Here is a 26,999-nt window from a genome sequence, read left to right as displayed (position 1 = left end):
CCATGGATCTGACTTGTTTGTCCAGAACATCACAACAACAGTGTTTAGGTAGGTGGTACATGTCAAAGTAACATCCACATGACTGCCAGGACTCAAGGTTTCCCAGCAGATCATTTCCCAGAGCATTATACTTCCTCTCCCGGCTTACCTTCTTCCTATAGTGCATCCTGGTGCCATCTCTTCCCCAAGTAAATGACACACATGCACCCGGCTGTCCACATGATATAAAAGACAATGTGATTCCTCAGACCAGACCACCTTCTTCCGTTGCTCCATGGTCCGCAGAATTTCATTAATCTAATGAATGCAAAACATAAGCCCTAACCTAGGGACAAAACATCCAGTCTAGTCACTAAATATTCAAATGTAACCCAGTGATGACCATACCAGTGATCCTGATCCCTTCTGCTCTCCGGACCTGCCTGATCCATCCTGATGTCCTACTTCTGGTTGGAGTTCTCATCTCTTACAAACCACTCACTATTGCAGAGGACGGCCCTTCACGGACAGCCTAAAGATACATGAGATTCCTGTAGATGTAGATGTAGACGTAGACTTATAAACCATGACGATGGCTTTGGAATTCTGCAACTGCTACGAAGAGTCAAGTCTCCATCAGTGAACGGACTTCATGTTAAAACTATAAAGAATTTCCTGCTTGCACTTTTTGACTATATAGCACACATATACAGTAGGGAATTGTTTATATTCACTTATCCGGTGTCACCCACATGAAGACGGGTTCCCTTTTGAGTCTGGTTCCTCTCAAGGTTTCTTCCTCAGGTCGTCTCAGGGAGTTTTTCCTTGCCACCAGCACCTCTGGCTTGCTCATTAAGGACATATTTATACATTTAAACTATATATCATGAATATATTTCTGTAAAGATGCTTTGCGACAGTATCCATTTATTAAAAATTCTATACAAATAACATTTAATTGATGAGAGGAAAACCGCGGATCTGGCAACATTGACCGTGTCACGATATGAACAGGCATCAGCATAAAATAATGAGATCTCTGGCGCCATCTAGTGGGAAGAGTAATTAATAACAATCAGCATTATTCAGTACTAAATGATTGCGATCACAGTGAATCCCAAACTCACAATCTCAAAATGGTTTTATTTATTTATTTATGCAAGAAAAAAAAAAGAAGCACATTTGTAAAATAAAGACATAAAATAAATAAGGAAATAAACATGATAAGCTTATATATTTAAGAAGAAATACCCCAACCCGGATCGTACATTAAAGCGAATGCGGTTATTCATGCAGTTCCAGAGATGTCCAGCAGGCGGCGCTTGCAGTTCACATGAGCGAGAGTGTACGAGGAGTGCGTTCGGTAACAGCCAGTCTAAATGGCGGATGCGGAGAAGAAGCCGTAGCTGACACAATAACATTTCAGTTCCTTGTCTGAAAACAGTGCGAGGCGGCTCGTTGTTTACCACAGAAGGCTTTTGGAAGAAGGTGTATCCGTGCATATGAAGCCAGGCGTTGGTTACGAATTCCCGTTTCAGCGTTGAGGCGATTTAAGGCTTGCAGCTGCGGTCTTGCTAACAGCTAATTCCGACGGGTGTTTGTGAAGCACTGGAAAGAAGCTGCCTCTCTTTCTGTCTCTTCATGGTGTTTTTATGAATATGGGCGACTCTCTGGGTCTGATCGGGAAAAGGCTGCTTCTCCTCTTGAATGATGGAGGAGGTTCTGCTGCTGTCGCCGCCGCGGATCAAAGCGCCGTGCAGGCGGCCTGGCTCCGGGGAACCGTCCGGGCAGTCAGTGTTATCGGGCTGGCGAGTCCCGGGGTCGAGGTACGAAACGTAACAAACAAAACACCAAATAAGCTCACAATACATTTAAAAAAAGAACATGGTGTAAGTAATAATACTTAAATAGAAAACGAGATGAAAAAAATACACGTATGACTCCGATTAAGAGGTTATAAAAACTAAAAAAGAAATAACGTCCGGGTCCCAAATGGCCGCCGATGTCTTATTAAGTCCACTACATAGGCTGTATGTGTTATTATTTGCCTCCATGTATAGTGCGCCTATATAGTGAGCACTGAGCCGTTTGGGATTCGGCCACTGACAGCAACCGCAAACAACAACAGACAGGACTCGTGTTAAAAATATATATAAATTAAATAAAATAAAACAACAACTAAAGAACAAAAAATGTTAATGCCTTTTACTCTATACACACATCCTCTAGATTAAAATGATAAATTCTGATATACTGTATGTGTATGGTTATGTGTAAGCTAGCTGTAAGACAGACGTGCTAACTGAGCTAGCAGCGACGGGCCTCAGGAACTTACTCCAAAACATTAGTCCACAAATACAAAACACACTTTAATAATGTATAAATAAACATGTAATTTGGTTATATGATTCATTTTATGTTTTTAGGTAGCTTGTTGGTTTTTTTTTAAGTAGCTAGTGAAAGGAAGCTAGTCAAGAGAAAGAGTGAGGTATTTGATTTATATATGGATTGACTTAAAGCTGTGTGTGTAATTTATTTTTCTTTCATTGAAAGGAAAAAAAAAGATTTATAGATAATAAATTAGTCACTATGCATTGTGTGTATGTTGTAAAACTCATGGCACTCCACAAACCCATTGTTTGCTGTTGGAAATTGAACCATAAATGGTTGACTGGTTTTCACATAAACAACAACAACAACATCAACAAAAGGGCGAAATGAGAGAAAGTGTCAGCGTGTGTTAATTCATTCATCCTATCTACAAATCATTTTTAAGGATCTGATACCGAGAGTTTGGTTGTGTACTGGCCTGAAATGCTGGATCCGTAACCGATTGGCTTGAACGTACACTATTTGGCCGAAAGTTAGCGGACACCTGACCGTCATGCGTGTGTCTTAAACTAAAATTGGAACCAGACGAGCGTATACGACATCTTTATACGCTGTTGCGATACGATTTCGCTTCACTGGAACCAAGGAGACAATCCCAAAGATGTTCCAGCATGACGATGCGCACGAAGACACGGTTCACCAAGGTTTGGAGCAGAAGAACCGGAGAGAACTTGAGTGGTCTTCACTGAACCCTGTCCTCAACCCCATTCATCACATTTGGGATGAACTGAAACGCCGACTGCACCCCAGACCTCCTCGTTCTACCTCAGTAATGCTCTTGTCTGTGACTACGTTTACATGGACAGCAGTAATCTAATTATTGATCTTATTCTGAATGAGACACACAGTATTATGATGACGGTGTTTACATGAGTTGCTTTTAGAATATTCCTTTCATGTTCCCGTTTAACATTTTATAGAACATAGATCGATTAACGGCGCACGTCGTTACGTCCCCGCGCCACGCCGTCCGACGTTCCCTCCAGAATTTCACGTATTGACGTACAGTTCGTCTTCGTTATGGTACCGTATACAGTTCTGGGTGTTTCATTTTTAATTTTACGAACGCTTCAAGTGCAGTTAATTATTTGTCATGCTGTACGTGCTAATAGATGACTGCTTGAAGCCGTGGGCTGCGTCCCAAACCGTGTACTTAACTCCAATATAGTGTATAAAAATACGTGTATTACACTTCCTACTTATATAGCAGGCAAGTGCGTGGTTTCGGACACAGCTGTGCTCTCTTGTTTGCCGTCAAACGGTTGAGCACTGCCGTGAGTGTACTTGTCCTGTCGCAAAGTGCGCCGAGAACTCCCACACGATGATAATAGTGTGCTTAAGGTGTGTACGTGTCTGTAATACGGCTAAAACAGGAGTACCCCACACGTCTTCATTCGATTTGTGTTTACTTCGAGTATGACTGCAGCCGGATTGAGGTCATCAGAAATCGTTGTTTACATGCTAGTTTCTTAATCAGAGTATCGTCTCAATCTGGTTAACATCGGATTATCGTTGTCCGTGTAAACATACTGACTGAATGAGCACTGATCCCCACAACCACGCTCCAAAATCTAGTGGAAAGCCTTCCCAGAAGAGTGGAGCTTTATTATAAGAGCATTATAAAGACTAAATCTAGGACAACAAGCACGTGTGGGTCCACAAACTTTTCGCCGTATAGCGTGGTGTGTTTTCCCATACGAATCTTTGATTGTATTTTTATGTTATTTTGACTGACACAAGAATTGACCCAAAGTTGACGTTCCGCATAACTTATTAACCAAATCTGTTTCCTACAAGCTTCAGTTAAGAGGATGTCAGTATCAGGTAAGAACTCCCCGATCACACTTTTTCTGTTTCTGATCTAATGTGTTTATACCACAGCGCTGTCGCTAAGGTTACTAATAAACAGATAAATGTTATAAGCGTCGATCTGTAAGGACACGTTGCACTTTTTACAGTTTCTCGGTAACACAACAAGACGACCGTGTTTTGTGTCGTTTTGGGGTTTTTTTGGGCCTGTTAACTTCAAGATTGTGAAAAAAGAGGCTGGTCATAACGTAAGCGATGACAGGAACTTGTGATACGGACTTACCACGACGTTACACGTGACTGCAAAAGGTACGCCGTCATTCGTTAACGAATTAAGATTGCTGTGGTATAAGAGGAATCAATCACTTCGGGGACATGCTGTTATAAGAAAACGTTAACGGTGGCTCTGCTTTGTGTCGTGTTTTACCGCATCGGGCCACCCAGTTGTCGATTATTTTTCTATAACGGGACGCCTCCGAGAATCATTCCTTAGTTGGCCGATAAGGACATCCTCTCGGTCGCCAGATTATATCAAATCTGTGATGGTGGCGTGCTTTAAAATAAAACGTTTCCAAGCGAGATCTGTAGCACGTCCTTCGTCGTAACTAGTGTGGATTGGGGGAAATGTTAGACCCGGTGTTGTACTGATCCAGGATTTCAGGTCAGTATCAGCCCCAATAGCCTTCTCAGAGCTCTGATAGATGTATTGAATATGATCCCTGCACCACATTTATTATCAAGAGGAAATAGTTTAGACTTTTTTCGATGGTAGTTAGGGTTATTATTTTTTAAACCCATTTAGACGAAGACGCATCCCTCGTTTTCCTGATTTGCGATCGATGCACGACGGTAAACGAAGCTCGCGCTTGCTCCGTAGGTGTTCGTGGAGTTCGAGGACAGCCCGTGGAGGCAGCGTTCCTGGGTGCAGGTGCGTGGCGAAGAGGTCCGAGCAGCTCTGATGGAAAAAACCATGGTGTGGGCTCCCGTGAGCGACGCGTCCGTCCCGACAGCCGGAGGAACGTCTCCCAGCCATTGGCCCGCTCTGGTGAGTTTACAGACCTATGGAACCAGGAGTCTGCTGGTCCGCTGTGTTTCTACTTCTCAGAGTCCTCAGATGTTGCTCTTAGTGGGATAAGGTTAGTGTGCTGGCTTGATGGAACACAGAAGGATGGAGCGAGGTGGTATTTGGTGTCGAGGTTTAAAATGTTCGCCGATAAGTTTTGAGAAGGTGACGTAGGAGACATTCGTTACGGATCGTTAATATACAGGCTTACGGAGTACATATATACGTCAGGTACCGACCGAGCTAATATTTGAAGCGTAGTGATGTGTGATATTGATTTTTCTTCACACTATTTATTACAGGACCTGGAGTATATTTGTTACCTTCTGTCGTCGATTTATTTTCCTAGAACAACACGTCCGGTCGTTTTTTAATTTTTTATTTATGTAATATTTTTTCATATCGTATTGACTGATACTGAGAATTCATGCTGTCTTAGCCATGTCTAAACACCAGTGGGACACATGCTGTCTGTGAGACAGTGAACGGAAAGCAGGATTCGCAAGCGAGACGATATTCGGAACGATTCAGGATTTCTGGCACCGTGTGTGTTGTGAACAAATCCTTTGCGGAGTTCGGGAGCGTTCTTGACCGACGTGTTCATCTCCTGCTGTTCCTCCAGGTGTTTCAGCCTCTCGTGGACCGTATCGGATTGGGATCTCTGGTTCCTGTCGAGTTCTTCGGAACTAGAAAGCTGGAGTTTCTCCCGAGTGGAAGTTCACTGCAGAGATTTGAGGTTGGCTAAACGGTTAAAACAGGAATTCAAAAAAGTCGGGACGCCGTGTGAAATGTCAATAAATACAGAACGCAGTGATTTGTAAATCTCATAAACCCATATGTTATTCGCAATAGAACATAGAAAACGTAACAAATGTTTAAAGTGAGCAAAATGTACCATTTTAAGGGAAAAAATTAGGTCATTTTGAATTTCATAGCCGCAGCACGTCTCAAAAAAGTTGGGACGGGGCAACCTCCTGGTGATCCTCTGCCCATCTTTACTTCTGAGAGACTCTGCCTCTCTAAGATACTCTTATTATACCCAGTCATGTTGCTAATTAACCTCCAGCTGTTTCTTTTTTTTTTTTACAACACTTTTCCAGCCTTTTGTCGTCCCCGCCCCAACTTTTTTGAGACGTGTTGCAGCCATCGAATTCAAAATTACCTTATTTTTTTCTTAAAACAGTACATTTCCTCAGTTGAAACACTTGATGTTTTATGTTCTATCGTGGATCGCATATGGGTGTATGAGATTTGCAAATCACTGCATTCTGTTTTTATTTACATTTTACACAGCGTCGCAATTTTGGGTTGCTATCATGGTGTTCTAGACACGCTTCTTCCTGTGTAAACACGAGACTGGTGTTCAAGGTCAGGTGATCTGTTCCTGTGCAGGTTGAGAATGATGTGAGGCATCCACTCCTGCAGGAGCAGCCAGCACTCCAAGCGGCCATCAGCAGCTGGCACCGGGACTCCGAGCTGCAGGAGATACTGAGAAAAGGTCAGTGGCGTTGACCTGTGAAATGGCACGCAGCATTATTGTAAGCCGTTTAACGAAACTCATACACGTGTCGTGTTTTCACTTTAACAGGGACGTACACGATCCAAGGCCGAAGGGTGCAGGTGTACCAGCCGGAGTTTGAAGAACCGTGGGCGCAGGGGCTCGTGTCTCAACATGACCCTGTCACGCACATCATGGAGATAACCATGGACCAGGTTTTGTCTTATTCTCATCTTCGTCTTGTTTATATTATGCTTAATTATGACTTTTTTGTTTGTTTGTAGAGCAAGAAAGGTACATTATTAGGAAGGAAATTTTATATATATATATTTTTTTTACTCAGTCAGATTTTACATTTCAGAGAGAAGAGACCCAAGTAGTCGATCCACGAGTCATTCACGTAACGCTCGCCATGGAGCCGACAGACGAGGTACGCCACTTTTACTGTTCGCTTTTACCCGTGATGATTTTATCGGCGCTGCTGAATCAGTTACAGATACGCTCTTTCTGTACCTTTCAGGATCGACGGAGGAAGGAGGCAGACGGTGCGAAGGGCGAGTGTGGGCGTCGGCGTCGAACAGCTTCCGAAGGAGACGAGGACGTGACGCTGAAACGATTCAAAGGAACGGGCGAGGTCGAGCCAAATGGCCAGACTGACAGCGGATCGGTGACGGCAGACTGCGAATCGACGGTAATGAACGTCACGTGGTCATGCAGTGGTCATGTTCGACGTAGTAGGAGGAAGTGGGTGGGAGAACACCATTGCTAGCCAAGGCTCAGCTAACTGCATTGCTAACAACACTTCTTCTCGACACTTGCAGGAGCATTCCAGCAGCAGGTCTACTGGTGTCATTAAGGAGAACGGCAATGCCACCCTGAGCCAAGACAAAACAGGTTCTCTGGCATCCACTGTTATTCCAACATCCTTGACATTAACTCCACCGCCTCTGAAGCCTGCGCCATCTGCCTTTTCTACCACGTTTCCATCGTTGGGTCAGATGCCTAATTTGGTGGCCGGAGCTCCCGCACCCAAGGCCGTTTCCACAGCCTTTGCGACAGAAAGGGACGATGGAGTACTTTCAGCCTTTCCCAGATCTGCTCCTCTGATATCCCCAGGCCCAGTCACCATCTCTTCACCCTCGCAGGACAACGCTCCCAGCGTGGTCCTTTCTGCAGCCCCACAACTCAACCAGCAAGCACCTGTTTGGGGATCTCTTCCAGAAGTAACCATGTTTTTATTTTTATTTAAATGATTCTTAGAGTTTGTTCATATATCTGGTTCGATATGACTCCTTGAACGTATACATCTAGTCTATCTAGTCATACTTGCATTGCATTTCCCTGTATCCAAAAAACTGAGCAGTTTGCCTTGCTGAATGTTCATAAGGAGATAATTTTAGGATTTTTTTTGTTTCTTTTTCAGACACCCAAGACGACCACCCTCGCCGTTGTGGGAGTCAGTCCTTCCCAGCCCAAGCAGACCAGCGGGGCCGTGTTCGGTGATGTCCCCTCACAGACGAACGGAGCTTCCCAGGAGAACAAGGAGCCCTTTGGAATTTATTTTGCCAAACCGCAAGAACCTCAGCAGCAGGCACCTAATCCATCGCAGAACTTATTCTTTCAGTGTATGTCTCAGACGCAGACCCCGAGCCCAGGTATCGCTCAAGGTCAGTCGAAGGACACTAACTACTTCACAGCATTGGCGAAAAACGTCAGCAAGGAGCCGCCGACTCTCTTCAAGCCTGCCGCTGCTTCCGAGGGCCTGAAAATGGCCGTTGTTGCCTCTGCGTCTGCAGGACTGTTTGGTTCTGCACCGGCTGGTGGCCTAGCATCTGTGAAAGAGCAGCCCAAAGTGCCTGATGTCAAGCCAGCAGGTAATGGAGTTCTAATAAACAAATCGTTCGGAGAAGGAGGAGACACGCTGGCGAAAATGGCCCCTAGTTTCCCGCCAGCTGGTAGCAGCAGCAGCAGCAGCAGCCCTGTTTTGGGTTCCGGGGACATTTCTAAACCTGCTTTAGGGCTTGGGACCTCTCTGGGTCTGGCCTCCACTGCACTGACTAGTCCTGGTGCTGCTGGGATGAGAAATGCTACCAGTGCTAGCCCTGCTAGTGGATTTGGTCTGCTTTCAGGCAGCAAGGGTTCAGAACCTCATGAGAACCTGTTCCTGGCAGCCTCTAAAGAGGCTAATCCATTTCTGGCTTATCCCGGACCAGTCTCGAACAGTCCGTTTAGCGGGTTGACCGCTCCAAATCCGTCCTCGTCAGCGTCCACCACCACTAAGCCTGCAGGAAGCACCGGGGTTCTTAGCCAAGATCCACCTGCCACTGACGGCCAGTCGAATTTATTCACCATGCTCGAACCTCCCAAAGGAATCCTATCCTCCCGGTTTCCCAGCTGTTCTTCCTCTTCGTCTTTTATGACGCAGCATAAAGATGACCAAGTGCTCAAAAATAACAAAGAGGCCACCAACGGTGGGACCGGAGCCTTCGTCAGCACTGAAAGCGCGTTCGCAGAGGGTCCGGCAGCCCCCGTGCCCTTTGACCAAGCGTCGCAGAAGTTCTCTCTGGACGAGCGCGGACAGTCGAGCAAACACGACTCGGACTCCAGTACAAACAGTGACTTGTCTGACTTGAGCGAGGCTGAAGACGCCACTGAACAAACCCAAAAGCCTGGCATGTCCTCTGCATCTACAGACAGGTCTGATGTGCAGAAGACCAAAGCCCAGGCTGCTAAGAACAGACCAAGGAGCAAACCATATAAAGGTAGCCTTTAAGCATGGATCACTAGGGGTTTCCTTTTACGTACCGATTTTCTTCTATTTGTATAGTTATCGAAGGATGTTATGTTGCCAAGTGTTTTTACCTGTATTTTTACCTATAGGTTATAGATATCTTCTTTCTGAGAAGTGAAGAAAATAGTCCTGGTGTTTTTAAGGAGGATTATTGAGTGAGAATGTTGAGTTGCGGTTCTGTATTGCAGTTGGTCTGTCGGTGCTGAGAGACCAGAACAAGGTGAGGCGTCTGAAGCAGTCTGGTGAAGCCTTCCTGCAGGACGGCTCCTGCATAAACGTAGCTCCGCATCTGCACAAGTGCCGAGAGTGTCGCCTCGAGCGCTACCGTAAATCCCGTGAGCAGGATTCGGAGGACGACGACCCCAACGTGGCCTGCCGCTTCTTCCACTTCCGCAGGTCGGTATACACGTGTTATCTGTATACTTAGAAATGCTTTTTTTTATTTTATTTTTTTAAATTTTTTTATTTTTTAAAAGTGTGTCTAGGCCTATAATGAACATTTCTATGATACAGAATGGTTCTCTAGTTTTTAATTTCCTGTTTTTCCTGCACAGTTTCAGGATAGATTTGAAACACGCCCGCTCAAATTAATAACTGTAACGCAACGTTAAACCTGGTTGTTGTTTTTTTTTTTTTTTTTTTTTTTTTTTTTTTTTTTTTTCTAAACCCAGGCTAGCGTTCACAAAGAAGGGCGTGCTTCGTGTGGAGGGCTTCCTGACACCGCAGCAGAGTGACAGCATGGCCATGGGCTTATGGCTGCCTTCCTCAAATGCACAAGAGGCCCTCGACCTGGACACATCCAAATACATCCTCGCCAATGTTGGTGACCAGTTCTGCCAGCTCGTCATGTCCGAGAAAGAGGCCATGATGATGGTGGAACCTCACCGTGAGTTACTGTTTGTCCTCATTTATGGATTTTTATAAGTGAATGTTCTCGAATCTGTGGTTGTTCCTCTTGATGCCTTGTGTCTCGTGTTCGAGCAGAAAAGGTGGCGTGGAAGCGGGCGGTCAGGGGCGTGAGGGAGATGTGCGACGTGTGCGAGACGACGCTCTTCAATATCCACTGGGTGTGTCGCAAATGTGGTTTTGGTGTATGCCTAGATTGTTACCGGCTACGAAAGAGCCAGCCAAGTGATGGTGAGCACGAGTATATGCTAGCTAACAGTTAAGAACCGAGTCTGCTGTCACCGTGTCGTTTACTAGATTGATAATGACTTCTGTTTTGTTGTTGTTTTTGTCCCCCCCACTGCTCGTGTAGATGTGGACGACAACCCGGATGATGAAGTCTTCTCCTGGCTGAAGTGTGCGAAAGGCCAGCCTCATGAACCCCAGAACCTCATGCCCACTCAGATTATACCTGGCACAGGTAGGTACCGTAGTCTAACGAGACCTTCCAGTTTGTTAAGCAGCAGTGTGTGTATTGTAGGCATGAGGTGATACACACACTAAAGCATGATATGAGACGTGTCCTGATTGTGTATAGTGACGCCTGAATCAATCTCAATACATAAATTATTAACTTTGTATAGGTTTGTAACGACAACAAATTGAACTACTGCGGTATCATTACATTGTGTTGTAAGGAAGGTAGATCAGGATTTATAATATAAGGTATTGTGTAATTTTTATCTTATATTTTTTTTTTTGTCAGTGTCACAGCATCATTATTATGGAAAGACTCTTCCGTGCTAGATTGTGCATTTCACCTGATTGGTAATGAGAAGTGATTTATGAAAACTGTTGCCAACTAAAAGGAGGTCTTCCTGCGGTTTTCCACCAAAATAAAAACCACAGGGTCTAACACATTAAAGTGAATTAAGTCAGAAATATATTACTATTTGTACCCCAAATAAAAATTTATTATGGTTGTTCTTATTCAGTGCAATAGTAATATTACAAAATTGCAGTTTTTTTTTTAATTTAAAAAAAATTTTTTTTTACTATATATATTTTGTTCTTTACAAGAATGTCTGTACGTTTATAACACTACTTGTTACATTACTCTGGCATTAAATGACAAAACTCCTCATAAACACTGCTGCGAGGGGGTTTCTAATACAGCTCCTGAGGCAGTGATGGTCAATTTGACATCTTTTTCTCTTCTGACTTATACATCTCTCTCTCTCTCTCTCTTTCTTTTTGTTTTTTTTTTTTTAAATTAAAAAAATTTTTTTTTTTATAAATCCTCCCTTGGAAAGTCACGGGAAGGAAATATTGGATTTTTTTTTCTTTCACTGTTGGAGCAAATGGTAATGCAAGAAAGGATGTTTGCTCTGGTCTCCCATATGCCTGTATAGAAGTTTATCCTGCTTACTTAAACCCAGAAATGGATGTGTATGCATGAGCACTATCCGTTATAGCTGATGTAACCTGATGTATTAAATTTGACGTGCTGATACCTGCAGATACCCTGGGTGTATTGTGCTCTGCAATGCTAGTTAACTTGTCCCTTACTTCCTCATAGCACTGTACAACATAGGGGACATGGTACACGCAGCACGAGGCAAGTGGGGAATTAAAGCCAACTGTCCCTGCACCAGCCGGCACCACAGACCTGCGGCACGCCCCAGTGCGCACAACGGCCTTGCACAAGTACGCTTTTTGTTTTTTTTTGTGTGTTCCACATTTGGGATGGTGGCTTTTGGAACAGATTTCATCATTTGGGTTGCTATTCAGATTTTCATTAATGTAGTATATGAGGAAGGAATCAATATACACTACCGGTCAAAAGTTTAGAACCACTCATACTTTTTTTTTTTTTTCTTTCTCCTCCACATTTTAGAATAATAATAGTCATCAAAACTCTGGAGTAACACAAATGGAGCTATGGGAATTATGTTGTGATTAAGAAATCCAAAATAAATCAAAATAACTGAATATTTTAGCATCTTCAAAGTAGACGCCCCTTTTTGTCTAGAATTTCCAGAAATGTATTCTTGGCATTTTCTCACCCGATTTCGTGAGGAATTTCCCTGAGGTGTTTTTTGAACAGTATTAAAGGAGTTCACACCTACGCTGGACGCTTATCGGCTGCTTTTCGGAATATTTCGCTCCGATTCGCACGTTAAAAATAAATAAATAAATGAAATTTTTTGTAAATAGCATGTTGGCGCGATTATATTTTTGTCTACAACACCGATTTCAAACATTTAATCACACACCTTCAGATCAAAAGGTTATTAAGATCATGAGAAACATTTCAGTCAAGCGTCTCCAAACTTTTGAGTGTACATAAAACTCTACATTCTATTTTTATCCTCCTGACGTTAGTCCATAAAAGTTTGAAATTTGGCCTAACTGTAAACGGATACCGGGTCATGTAAATATCTAGCTGAATATCAGCGACACCCACGTTATCGTTTCAGAGGGGTTTTTTTTTTTTTTTTTTTTTTTTTTTTTTTTTTTTTTTTTATAACTGCAGTATTGGTTATGATCACCACGGAGAGGATCTATTAATTTTTTTCTTTGTTTAAAAAATATAATGACGATATGTGGGGTAGCATTACTGCTAAATCTAACGAAAAAGGAATTTGACAGACCTGCTTAGGGTTTTTTGTTTCGGTTTTGCAGTCAGGTACAGCCTCTAGCCCAGGAAATGGGACTGCGTCCACTTCTACAACACCTCGTCCAGACGGGGATATTGCGACAGCTGCAGTAGTGAAAGTTGAGCCCGGTGTAGAGGGAAGCAGTGCTGACACGTTGGGTAGCAGCTGTGCCAGCAATAGCACAGCAGGGCCTGCCAGTGCCCTTATCCCTGGTTCTAAAGATATCAAGGGTAGTAACAACTGCTCTGCTCTGCACTGGCTGGCTGACCTGGCCACACAGAAAGCTAAAGACGACTCTAAAGGTGAGCTGCTTTGCACGTGACAAAATCAGCCGAAACTTCTTTGAAGGTTGGCTTAGTGTATGAGAACACGCTGACCATTGCTCAAATTGGTAACGTCTCCTCCGTTACTCCTGGTGTGTCCTTCAAGAGTCCGGCTCCCTCCGGGCCATGATGAGTCGTGATGCTCGTTCTCCCTTCGGTCTGGATGCCTTCAGCACTCTATCCAAACCGGCAGGCCCCACTCCCAAGCTCTTCAACAGCCTACTGCTGGGCTCTGGGTCGACCCAGCCCAAAGCCGAGGGCACCAGCCTGCGGGACCTGCTCAACTCTGGCCCGGGCAAACTGCCCCAGGCCCCAGATGGTGGAGTCCCATTCCCATCAGTATTCTCCTCCTCAGCAGGGGTGAGTAAATGTTTTGCTTGACACGTGTGTGTGTGTGTGTGTGTGTGTGTGTGTGTGTAGTCTAAAACTGGTACCTTGCATGACTGAACTTTCTTGGGGGGGAAAGGAGTCATCAGTTTCCTTTCTTCCTTCCTTCCGGCCAGGCCGATAAAACGAAGGGAGGTCTACCTACCATCCTGGACCACATCATTGCCTCTGTGGTGGAGAACAAGAAAGCCGAAGGTCGCCGTGTCTCGGGGTCAACGGAGGGCAGTGAGTCGGGTAGTGTTGCGCGTAGAGAAGGTGTGATGGGCCTGAGCGTACTCGATCCCCACACCTCCCACACGTGGCTATGTGATGGCCGTCTCCTCTGCCTGCAGGACCCCAGCAACAGCAACAACTGGAAGATCTTCAGAGAGTGCTGGAAACAGGGCCAGGTAAGCAGGAGACATGCCATGTCAGTGAATGCCATGGTCACCATTTTTCTTAGGTAAGGTAGAGGGTGTTGTGGATGGTCTAAGAACCTGCAGAGGGGGTTCAGCACCTGAGGACAGGGTTTGATTCCTGACTTGGGGTCCAGTACTCGAGTTACTGGGGGGTTCAGTAGTACGTTAGCGCTGAAACGCTTGAGGAGGGAATTCAGAACCTGAGGACAGCAGGGCTTCAGCACTTGAGAAAGGGGTTCAGTTCTTGAGGAGAGGATTCAGCACTCGAGGACAGCTGGGCTTTAGTACTTGAGGAAGGGGTTCAGTTCTTAAGGAGAGGATTCAGCTCTTGAGGACAGTGGGCTTTAGTACTTGAGAAAGGGCTTCATTACTTGAGGAGGGGATTCAGTACTTGAGGAGGAGGAGGCTCAGTTCTTGAAGAGAGGGTTCAGCATTTGTGGAGGCGGTGTGATACTCGAGGGGTGGTTCGGTACTCATGAAAAGGTTCAGTACTCACAAATGCCAATTGGTATTGTGTCTCTTTGTTTAGCCGGTGCTGGTGTCGGGCATCCACAGGAAGCTCAAGGAGTGTTTGTGGCTGCCGGATGCTTTCAGTGAGGAGTTCGGAGATCAGGATGTAGACCTGGTCAACTGCAGGAACTGCGCCATCATCTCTGACGTCAAGGTCCGAGATTTCTGGGACGGCTTCCAGGTCATCTCCAGTAAGTGCCATGCGCTTAACAGGTGCAACCAGACTCTTGTATTTTAAAATGTTGATCCAAGATTTATCCTAGCTAAACAGAATACAGGTGACGTGTGAGGATGTAGAACGTATACTTCGTATAGTATTGAATCGTGGACTGCTTGGTATTGTAAAGATTCTGTAATTTTGGTGGCGAGGCACCATTAGATTTTTTCGTCAGCACTGTAGAAGGGTTTTGTGTCGATCTTTGAGCTATATATGTGTGGATTCTGCAGAACGGTTGCGAGGTACAGATGGGCAAGCAATGGTACTGAAACTCAAAGACTGGCCTCCCGGAGAAGATTTCCGAGACATGATGCCTACACGGTAATTTGTTCACAACTCCAGCGAGATTCGAGCTGGCCGGATTTTCTTTATTCTTTAACACACTGGAATAATGTCTTCTGTCTTCAGGTTTGATGACCTTATGGATAACCTTCCTCTACCTGAGTATACAAAGAGAGATGGACGACTAAACCTGGCGTCACGTCTTCCTAACTTCTTTGTGCGGCCTGATCTGGGCCCCAAGATGTACAACGCCTATGGTAAGACAAAGGATGTTTCTGGCGAACGGACATCTACAGCTTGATTTTGTGTAGAGATTTTCGTTTTAACTTTGTAATCAATATTAAAATTGAAAGCTCTGGTAATCCTTTTATATTCTTTCAGTGCACTCTATGATCGTTATTACTGTGTTTGTGGCTTGGATTAGTTATTCTTGTGTTTTCTAATCTTTTTTTTTTTTTTTAATTATTTTTATTTTTTATAACTTTCAGGTCTGATCTCAACAGAGGACAGGAAAGTCGGTACCACTAACCTGCATCTGGATGTGTCAGATGCTGTTAATGTGATGGTGTATGTGGGAATACCCAAGGGAAACGATGACCATGAAAATGGTAAGCAGTCATGGTGTGTGAAAAATAAAGCACCATTTATTTTTTTGAAAAAGTGTCTTACTCAGTGTGCAGGGCTAATGATCAGCAAAGTGTGTACTTGAGTACTTGAGTTCCATCCAGTGTTTTTAACAGCAGAGTACACCACAGTGGCACTTCTTATTTTCTTTCTTTCTGCAACACCCCCTGTGTTCAATGTTTGTCCAACTGTGTTGAATTTATTTCACCATGTCTTTTGAGTATTATTTATTGTTTATTTAAAAATTTCTTCAACCCAGCTTTAGTCCTGTGTTGTCCCCGCTTTGTTCAGCTGTACAGTGTCTTCTGTATCATTCTAGACTATTCATTACAGTCCTTGGCCCCAACCTTCGTACGTGGATTACTGAGTTAGCTGGACTGGATCATTGACGATTGTGGATTTTTCTGATTTTTGAGACTGTTCTTGAACTACTTGTACTGATTTTGTATTCAGTATATGTAAGATTAGTGTATGTGTACGTACACTACCAGTCAAAAGTTTGGGGACGCTCAACTGAAATGATTTTCACAATCTTAAAAACCTTTTGATCTGAAGGTGTGTGACTTAAATGTTTGAAATCGGTGTCGTAGACAAAAATATAATCGCGTCAACATATTAATTTCTTTCATTAGAAAACTAACATTTTATTGACACACACATCTTCTTATAAACGGACGACTCAAAGAGAAAAGCATATTTTGGCATTGCGGCATCTGCCCTTTCAACGCAAAGCAGGAGAACGGTTACCTCAGACGACTCATTCCTGCTACAGTTGTCAAATTCTCAGGTACTTAAAAAACCAAAACAACCAACCAACCTAGCCCGGTTGATTATGATTAGCAAACATCTTGGATTTTCCTGAGCGACGTACGAAGGACGGGCCCTGGTCTCAGAGTTGTCAAGCTGTAGTCTACTGCAAAAGTTCTGATTGCTCAATTAGTAAAACATTATGGATCCTGGCTAGCTGTTGTAGTGTTACTCTGCCAATCCCTCTTAATATGCTCCTGAACAATAGCAGGAGTCAGATAGATTAACTGCTAACAACAGATTAGTTAGCTATTAAGCATTTTTAAAGTTGCAATTGACATGTAGATCAGGAGCATTCTGGTTGTCACCTCCTGGTGGCTTTTAGCTCAGGTGCTCAGGGTCTTGCTTCTTTTGATTGTGGCACCATTTCTTATTCACAGAAGCAGACCCCGCTGGATACAAAGGTCTGTGCATTTTTTTTTTTTTTTTTAAACATTTGTTTCCCCACATAGGCATGATGTTTCAGACTAACTTTCCTGTCATTTCTTCTTTATTTCACTTTTCCTCTCTCACACGGTGGGGGAAATAAGTATTGAATGCATCAACATTTCCATTGAGGCTATTCACATGAAATTTTCACCAGATATCAGTATTAACTCACGAAATCCTGAAATATAAAGAATTCACAACATTAAAGTCCATAAATGAAGTTATGTGTAATAAATTGTAATGGCACAGGAAAAAATTATTGAAGACACCAAGAAAAGCAGTTCTCCAAAGTAAGGCAAGGACCTAGCTGAAATTATTCCTCCTATCTCTGCAAATTAATATCAGCTGGGTTAGTAAATTGATGATCTATAAAAAGGCTTTTCATTACCAAGGTGTCACACAAGAAACGTGTCATGATGAGTAAAAGCAAAGAGCTCTCCCAAGACCTTCGCAACCTTACTGTTTTCGAATCGCATACAGACGTGTTTCAAAATTTCAGAATCTTCCAGTAAGCACCATTGGGGCCATTATCCACAAGTGGAAGCAACATCACACCGTCATCAACCGGACATGCACAGGAGCTCCTCGCAAGATTTCTGACCAGGGAGTCAGGAGAATAGTCAGAAGAGCAGCCCAAGAGCCAAGGACCACTCAGAAAGAGCTCCAGAAACACCTGGAGGCAGCAGGTGCCATCGTCACAGAGAAAACAATAGGCAGTGCACTCCACTGCTCATGCTCACCTAGCAAGACTCCATTACTAAAGTTAAGGCATGTCAGAGCTCGTTTAAAGTTTGCTACAACTCATTTGGTCAAGCCTATGAAATACTGGGACAGTGTAGTCAGGTCAGACGAGAGCAAAATTGAACATTTTGGCTGTCATATACACCATGTTTGGAGTAGAAATGGCACTGCACATCACCCTTAAAACACTATACCAACAGTGAAGTTTGGAGGTGGAAACATCATGGTGTGTGGCTGTTTTTCCATCACATGGTACTGGCAGATTTCATATAATTAAGGGAACGATGAATGGAGCCCTTTACCGGGAGATTCTTGAGAGGAATCCGTTGCCATCCACCAGGATGATGAAGATGAGACGTGGGTGGAGCTTCCAGCAGGACAACGATCCAAATCATACAACAAAGGAAACACTCATTTGGTTTCAGAGGAAAAAAATCAATGTCTTAGAACGGCCCAGTCAATCACCTGACTCGAATCCAATTGAACACGATTTAAAGACAATATGTTTAGAAGAACGGGCCAGAATCACACCTGAATACTGCGGTCCATTAATTTCTTCATACAGGAAGTGTCTTGAAGCAGTCATTACAAACAAAGACTTCTCCACTAAGTATTAAATACATTTCAGTTAGCGTGTTCAATACGTTTTTCCCCCCTATCATTCCACTTTATTACACACAACTTCACGTATGGACTTTAATGTGTGGACTTCTTGAATTAATACTGATGTCTGGTGAAAATTTCATGTGAATAACCTCATTGGAAATATATTTACTGAAAATAATGTTGACGTGTTCAATACTTATTTCCCCCGCTGTATGTGTGTGTTTTTTATATATATATATATATATATATATATATGTATATATATATATATATATATATATATATATATATAATAAATATATATATGTATTTATCTACCTAAAATATGCTCTATTCTGTGTAGAATAATCAGAATCAGTTTCCATAACTAGTATTCAGGTAACATTATTGATATATCGTTGATATTCAGCACAGATCGATCATTTGCACAGTTTGTTTTTTGTCAGAAAAGAAGCAATGACTTCATGAGTTCGTATCGTGTGTGTGTGTGTACGTACGCGCACGCTGCTTTGTTTGTAATTGGTCCAAATATCACATGGTGTCTTGTGCCACACGGAGGTACTGTGCATCTTTTCAAACAGGCCAGCAATCGTTCTATCATTCCACAAGAGCTGTAGTGTGTCTGTTCTAACAGAATAACAGAAAGGGTGCTGTCTGTCATAGGAAAATAATCAACTTCATCTTCAGGGTTATTCTTAGCACAGTATAGCGCGGTGGTTTTTACCGGGAACTGGTAGGCACTGGTAGAATGCCAACGAGGCTGCGTTCAGGTTCAGCAGTGTCTAGCGAGACAGCGGAGACACCGCCCAGCTGTAGTTTAATGGTTACTGCAAAAAATAAATAACTAAATTCGGGTCAAGGACACTCTCTTGCTCCACGTCATTTGCTTCTTCTCTCTCACTATCATGTGGGCGAACAAAGTAGGTCAGATCAGCACTGCCTTAAAAACGTTGTACTTGATGCAACACATGGCTGTCTCGGGTCGTTTTTCTCCTGAGTGAATGATCTCATACTCCTAAATGATGTCGGTCGTCTTCTGAAGTCGGTGTGGTGTGGGTCTGCAGTGGGAAAACATTAATATATACAGTCTTGGATGTTTCAGACTGTCTGGTGGATGAATACTGTCTCTTCTGTACTCATTTCTTCTGTCTCTTCATTTATTTTGAGTTTATCTTTCTCTTAAATATACTCTATGGAACTTTTGGTTGTCTCTGCTTACTCTTTTTATTTTTAATTTTTTATTTTATTTTTTTCATTTAAATATAATGTGATTTGAGGGGGGATATATATATATATATATATATATATATATATATATATATATATATATATATATATATATATATATATATAAAATGAGTAGTTATTATAATTTTTGTTCATGATTTAATGTTGATCTCATGCCTCAGATTAAGCCTGTCCCAGACTTAATAATATTCCCAGAATTGAATCACCATTAGTATAATTTAGTTAAACACTTGGGGTGTGTGTTGGGTGGAAATGGCCCCTCTGCACTGGTGAAGCAGATGAAAGCTCCACCAGCGTCCTGTCACCTCAGACATCACCTCAGCTCAGTTTTAGTTAAGACAAAGCAGACTTTTGTATCTAGGATTGTGTTGGTGCACTGACCCTCTCAGTTCTCGTTGCAGAGGTGTCAAAGACCATCGAGGAGGGGGACGTGGACGAGATGACCAAGAGGAGGGTGTCCGAGGGGAAAGAGAAACCGGGAGCACTCTGGCACATCTATGCCGCTAAAGACGCAGAGAAAATCCGCGAGCTCCTACGCAAGGTAAGACACAACTGCAGGAAATGGAGGGGAAAACGTATCGGATTGGGATTCGTTTGCGTAAGGAACGAGCTGGACACGAATGGCAAAAAAAAAGGTGGTAAAGACGGATCGTAATCTGTTTTTAGGGGGAAAAAAATTCTTCTTTTTTTTTTTTTTTTTTTTTTTTTTTTTTTTTTTTTTTTTTTTTAGAAAGTTTTTTTTAAGGTTTAAGTGGCCGGAATATTTCTGGCAGCAGTAATTGAAGCTCGAAAGAGGATGGTGCGAGTGATGGACCAAGTTTGAGCGAAATATAATGACGCAAATGAGAAGTGAAATGATTTGTTGACTAGCAATGGGAGTGAGGAGTTTTTATTTATTTATATATATATTTTTCTCCCAAATATGCAAATTATCCATACTGTGTGGCTTCTACATACGCATTCCAGTTGGTCCGACTCTCTGTGTTTGTCCATAACAATGCCAGTGATTTTTTTTTTGTTTGTTTGTTTTTGTTTCTTTTTTTTCTCCACTCTATAACAGTGCCTGTTTTATTTATTCTTTCCTGATCTTCTATTTCAATTCTTTTAAGTCTGTGAAATATGTGGCAGAAAGAATGAAGACCAAAACGTTGCTTTAATTTTGTGCATAGGCAATTATCTCCATTCCTTTTGGGTCTGGGATATGCTCAGAAAGCTAGATTTGTATCGGTTCTATAGCTAGCTTATACGAATATCATCGTTTGTAGCCTGTGTAACCGTGGCAACTGGCAGTAAAGTGAAGAAGACTGAGCGATTATTGTGACGTGAAGCAAATGATCACTGCTGATTATTTGCATGGCTGGGAACTGCGTTCTGTAGTAAAATCCTTGGACCAGTCCGACGACCGTCTTCTCTACTTTTATTTCTCTACGTCTGCATAAATTTATTCTTTCCCATTTGTTCATATTTATCCAAAGCAACTAGTAATAAATGGAGAACAAGCTGCTCAGCGTTCAAGTGTTTAACACGTTCTGGTCACATCCTAGTTTTCCCTCATCGCGCTCCGGCTTTTACTGACGAACCATTCCGCTCTGTCGTGTTTAAGGTGGGAGAGGAGCAGGGTCAGGAGAACCCTCCAGATCACGACCCCATCCACGACCAGAGCTGGTATCTGGACCAGGTGTTGCGTCGCCGCCTGTATGACGAGTATGGAGTTCAGGGCTGGTCCATCGTCCAGTTCCTGGGAGACGCGGTGTTTATTCCAGCTGGAGCGCCTCATCAGGTGAGCATCCAAAGACTCCAAAGTAAAAAGGAAAAAAATCGCATCTGAAATATGACCTTGATGTATTTTTTTTGAGTTTTATTTACTCTCTCAAGTGACTGATTAGTGATGAATTGTGCATCGATGAACTAAGAAGATCTAGAAACAAATGGCTCGTGAGATGCTGGACCCGTATCTCAAGAACGAGCGGTTGAATATGTGTAGGATTTATCTGGAATTATGACTGTAACCAGCAGATGAACTGATCTAGATTTTGAACAGGGTCAAGGTCACAACATGGTCAGATGTCTGAAATAGTTTTTCTTCAGTAACTTCCTTAACCTTTAAAGTTAGATTTTAAGGGTATTCCTGCTGGTGGTGGCAGAGGCATCACAGTCACCGCTCAAGTTGGCTTCAAGTGCGACTTGTTTTTCTTTTCTCATTTTCGAAAGGCTTTCATAAAATCTCGAACAATGGAGCCTCATTTTTCAGTCTTTTAGTAAGGTTCCGTGCTCAACCGAACAAAAAATTTCTAAAAGTTTTGGACCGGCTGGTTTTGTGTGTGTGTGGAGAGGGAGGGTGAGCGTTGATGAATGACAGTCATCCATAAATTACCAGGGGTGTGTGTGTGGGGCAGCTGCTTTTACATTTGATGACGCCCACAAAGTTCCATAAAAGGCAGAGCTGAAATGACGATAAAAAAGGTCTTGCTTAGAAGTAGAAGCGAAAGGTATTTTGTCTTGTGTCTGTAAAAATATGATTTTTACCAGCGTAACAATAACTACGTCTACATGGACAGCGATAATCTAATTCTGAGTAAGACAATATTCTGATGAAGGTGTTGACATGAGTCGCTTTTAGAATACTCCTTTCATGTTCCTGTTTTACACGTTATAGAACATAGATCGATTAACAGCACACGTCATTACGTCCTCACACCACGCCGTCCGACGTTCCCTCCAGAATTTCACGTATCGACGTACAGTTGGTCTTCGTTATGGTACCGTATACAGTTCTGGGTGTTTCATGTTTAATTTTACGAAAGCTTCAAGTGCAGTTAATTGTTTGTCGCGCTGTACATGCTAATAGACGACTGCTTGAAGCCGTGGGCTGCGTCCCAAACCGCGTACTTACATACTGTATAGTAGCTGAGATGCATGTATTTCTCCTACTATATAGTGTATGTAGAAATACATGTATTTCTCCTGTTATATAGTAGGTAAGTACGTGGTTTCGGACGCAGCCGTGCTCTTTTGTTTGCCGTCAAACGGTTGAGCGCTGCCGCGCGTGTGTGTACGTGTCCTGTCACAAAATGCGCCGAAAGCTCACACGGTGTTAGTGTGATTAAGGTGTGTACATCTCTATAATATGACTAAAACAGGAATACTCCACGTCTTAATTCGATTTGTGTTTACTTCGAGTACGACTAGTCGGATTAAGGTCATCAGAAATCGCTGTTTACATGCTAGTTTCTTAATCAGAGTATCGTCTTAATCGGGTTCATTTCGGATTATTGTTGTCCATGTAAACGTACTGAATCTCTTGAAAAGCTCAAAGCCTAGAGTATAATTATAAGCTATATTTCAAATAAATCCACACGTATCCCGCTTCATAAATGTGGCCCATTGTCACTATTTATCACATTGTCAGTATGAGCTGAAAGCGAGAATGTGTGTGAGGATAGGCAGCGCCCTGAGCCAAAAAAAAACCCCAAACAAAACTAATTATTGTGGCAGTGTGCAGGCATGCTAGCCAGCAATACCATGTTTTTATTTGCATTAGAAAGCCATTGGGTATGAAAAAGTTACGGACATGCTAGGAGTAGCAGAAGAGATTGCACTGTAACAGGTCTATATCGATAGCGAATGACTCAGCCGAAGGGTTTTCAGTGCCGCCCGCGTCCCCTGTTTAGCCGTTGAGGTACTTGTTGGATCATACACTGTGATTAACCTTGATGTTGAGCATTACAGCATCTAATAATGCGGCATGTTTGTGTCCAGGTGCACAACCTGTACAGCTGCATTAAGGTAGCGGAGGATTTCGTCTCACCCGAGCACGTGAAGCACTGCTTCAGACTGACGCAGGAGTTCCGGCATCTTTCCACCACACACACTAACCACGAGGACAAGCTACAGGTGTGTGTCCCTGAGACTTCTAAAGATTTCTAAAGCCTAAATGCAAAGCGAGCTCTTCTGCTTTTGAACAACCTTGTATAACATGTCGATGTTTGTTTGTATTATGTCTTACTCTCCCAGGTGAAGAACATCATCTACCACGCTGTGAAGGACGCCGTGGGAACGCTGAAAGCTCACGAGGCAAAAATGGCACGGACATAGGTCCACTTGTCCCTGGGTGCAGAGAGACGTTGGGTGTTGATGGGCACTTTAAATGAGTTTGTCGAGTGTCTGTGTGCTCATAGGACACGCTCCTGAATTTGAGACGTCTGTCCGCTTCGGCTAGGATGAAGGACACGCTTCGTCAGTGTTACACCCATCGTTAAGTTTTTTTTTTTTTATTTTTATTTTATTTTATTATTATTATTATTTTTTAAAATGACTGTTCATTTTTCTCTGTATCTAATACGTGTCTGTCTGTTTTTTCTAAATGTGGAACGTTCGTTGGACTTTATTAAGAAGCTGAAGGATCTTTTTAAAAACGGATCAGCTTCTCCTGAGTCAATGTGAGCACTGGGTTTCTTTTTAGCCAACTGTAATGGTTTGTTTTCTTCAGCTCTGTATGTAAAAGAAGTGAAAGGATGTTTAAAAAAAAAAAAAAAAAAAAAAAGAAAAGGAAAAAAAAAAAGATTCCTTCCACACTTTGGGTGAGGTAAACATGAGGTTTGAATGGAACTAGACCAAAGTTTTGTATTTTTAGTTTATAATTTCAACTAAAATTAATTCATCTTGGTCTTATTTCCCTTTTTATATATATATATATATATATATATATATATATATATATATATATATATATATATATATATATATATATATATATAGGCCTTTAGGCAATTTGATTCACCGATGATGAACGCTAGGCTGGCATTGAGAAATGTTTGTTGAAATATTAAGAATTCCAGTTATGAATTACTGGTCATTAATATGTATCAATATGTATTGATCTTAGCTGTGTGTATGATTTTTCAAAATAAAGTTTACAAAAAAAAAAAAAAAATAGCCGAGCTGTGTTTTTTTCCATTTCTTAGGAATTTGTGCTCAGTTCTTAAATCTTTCATGGCTTTTGGATAGCTCTGTATAGAATAAACAGAATAGTTAAGCTGTCATAGGTCTATATGCCATAATGTATTGTTTCTGCTCCAATGCCTTTAAAAAAACAAAAACATTTAAAGAGAAATTAGGTAAAAATGAATCTAACAGAAGTAGTACCCAAATATTTATGTCTAGTATATGCGAAGCAAAGATAGACAATATTTGTCTTTTGAAGTGGAACGAATTATCTGGCTATCTGAACAGCTGAGTCACTGGCTGTCTTTAAACAAAGATTAAACACCTACCACTTCACCAAGCACTTAAATGACCATTTATGTAATCTATTCATAAAATCCCTTGTGTGTTTTTAATTTCTTCATGTCTCTCTTTGACAGGGTTTTAGCTTGATGGTATTCTCAAACCTTAATCTATTAAAAGGTCTGTTACTTAGATAGCGCTTTTTAATCTTAGCGGTTCAAAGCGCTTTATACTGTTTCTCATTCACACACGCACACACCAATGACAGCAGAGCTCCACGCAAGGTGCTAGCCTGCCATCAGGAGCAACTTAGGGTTCAGCGTCTTGCCCAAGGATACTTCAGCATGTGGAGTCATGTGGGCCAGGAATCGAACCGCCCACCCTGCGATCAGTAGACAACCCGCCCTACCAGCTGAGCCATAGCTGCCCCAACTACCATTTTAATCTAGCTTGATTTGCTCTTAAATTAATCTGGATATGGGCATCTGCTAAAGACTGTAAATGTATAGTATATAAGGAATAAAATGTACATGGTGTGCTATTATAGGAAAATAATCAAGGTTTTGTATTCCTCTCAGACCACTGAATACTGTACATTCATAATCAGTAAGCACATTTTGGTTAGGGATATGGTGAAACATTATGTACACACACACACACCTTCACAACAAAACAAGGGCCAATGTAGCATAACCAATCGACATGTGACATGGGAGGAAACGCACAAGGACAGTAACCTAAGCTCAGGATTAAACTGGAGATCATCGAACTGTGAGGCAGCAACGCAAACCACTTTCATGTAAATTATGTTGTTTACTGACTCCCCCACCTGCCCATAGACAACAATTACAAATGCATATTGAGAAAACATGTTTTCTTGTCCAAGGACAGACATTCAATTCAATTCAATTTTATTTGTATAGCGCTTTTTACAACGGTCATTGTGTCAATGCAGCTTTACAGAAACATATAAACACAGCATACAGATTTTAAGTGTGTGAATTTATCCCAATCGAGCGAACCGGTGGCGACGGTGGCAAGGAAAAACTATCTAAGATGTTAAGAGGAAGAAACCTTGAGAGGAACCAGGAACCTAATAGTAGAAACGAGTTAATAAATACAAGCATCATGGCAGTGTAGAGGGTAGCATTGCTACCCCACTGCTCCACTGCTAGCATTGCTACCCCAATGTTCCTGGTTCTACCCTGAACTTGGTTTACACCTGAACTCAGTCTGTTTGAAGTTTTACGTTTGTGAGTTTCCTTAGGGTTTTCTGGTTTCCTCCCCCTCCCAAAAACATGCTCGTAGGTAGATTCGCTACAGTAAACTACCCCTAGTGTGTGCATGCTACCCTATGCTGGACTGGTGTGCCATCGAGGGTGTATTCCCAGCTCACGTCCAGTGTTCCTGGGATGAATTCCATATCCAATTCCATATCCCTGGCCTGGATAAAGCTCTTACTTACTGAAGATGAATCGATGAGTTAATAAATGTTAACATACTGTATAAAATGCAAAACAAAAACAAAACAAAAAAAACAACCATAACCCCCTTTAATGTTATATCCAGTATATTGGGTTCTGTTGTGTGCATTGTGATACACTACATAGCCAAATTTTTGTGGACACCCATCAGTTACACCCATATGTCCTTGTTGGATATCCCATTCCAGATTTAGTTCCTCGGTTGCTTTAATCTCCTGGAAAGACTTTCCACTACGACTTTGGAGAAGTAGCTGTGGGGATTCGTGTTCATTCATCCACAAAAGCAAAACCACATCTCTGTGAAGCTAACTTTGTGCTTCTGTCATGCTGGAACAGGTTTGGGATTGTCTCCTTAGTTCCAACGAAGGGAAAATGTAATCCTTCAGCATACAAAGACATCCTAGCCAAATGTGTGCTTCAAACTTTGTGGTAACACTTTGGGGGAACAAGTGCATATAGGTGTGATACTCAGGTGTCCACAAACTTTTGGTCACATAGTGTATCAAAATTTTTTTAATCCTTTGATTAATTATTTCATTAATTGATTCAATATTTATTTATACTACTGATATATTTCGATATGTTTTGGACTGACTAGCTCTTACAGCCATGTTGCAGTTTGAAGCTGTTCCTTCACATAA

The 26,999-nt window shown here is 42.3% G+C and overlaps 1 protein-coding gene across 2 annotated transcripts; it reads left to right on the top strand.

Annotated features, from left to right (window-relative positions):
- Positions 1-1,316: 1,316 nt before the first annotated feature.
- Positions 1,317-24,160, top strand: kdm3b (lysine (K)-specific demethylase 3B). 2 transcript variants are annotated; one of them, XM_053682083.1, is made up of 26 exons: positions 1,317-1,805; positions 5,057-5,224; positions 5,865-5,978; positions 6,635-6,740; positions 6,831-6,955; positions 7,102-7,170; positions 7,261-7,431; positions 7,562-7,963; positions 8,164-9,502; positions 9,720-9,927; positions 10,203-10,417; positions 10,516-10,668; positions 10,790-10,897; positions 11,996-12,123; positions 13,102-13,378; positions 13,506-13,759; positions 13,903-14,175; positions 14,714-14,885; positions 15,142-15,232; positions 15,320-15,450; positions 15,682-15,801; positions 17,005-17,028; positions 20,050-20,189; positions 21,252-21,428; positions 23,408-23,542; positions 23,663-24,160. In XM_053682083.1, exons 1-26 carry the CDS (start codon positions 1,632-1,634, stop codon positions 23,741-23,743), a joined length of 5,355 nt encoding a protein of 1,784 aa, XP_053538058.1. In that variant the 5' UTR covers positions 1,317-1,631; the 3' UTR covers positions 23,744-24,160. The 2 variants fall into 2 exon arrangements, with proteins under 2 accessions (XP_053538058.1, XP_053538059.1); XM_053682084.1 differs by lacking the exon at positions 17,005-17,028.
- The last annotated feature ends 2,839 nt before the right edge of the window (positions 24,161-26,999 follow it).

Source organism: Ictalurus punctatus, chromosome 8 (genome assembly GCF_001660625.3).
Source record: "Ictalurus punctatus breed USDA103 chromosome 8, Coco_2.0, whole genome shotgun sequence".
In the NCBI taxonomy this organism is placed as follows: domain Eukaryota; kingdom Metazoa; phylum Chordata; class Actinopteri; order Siluriformes; family Ictaluridae; genus Ictalurus; species Ictalurus punctatus.
The sequence above is the reverse complement of the archived record's forward strand: the minus strand, read 5'-3'. Positions and strand labels throughout refer to the sequence as shown.

Bases quoted from the DNA above. Each gene is read 5' to 3' on its own strand.
- kdm3b (XM_053682083.1), top strand. From the start codon at position 1,632: ATGAATATGGGCGACTCTCTGGGTCTGATCGGGAAAAGGCTGCTTCTC. The intron at 7,964-8,163 runs GTAACCATGTTT...TTTCTTTTTCAG, and splicing joins TTTGGGGATCTCTTCCAGAA to ACACCCAAGACGACCACCCT. The intron at 20,190-21,251 runs GTAAGACACAAC...GTCGTGTTTAAG, and splicing joins TCCGCGAGCTCCTACGCAAG to GTGGGAGAGGAGCAGGGTCA.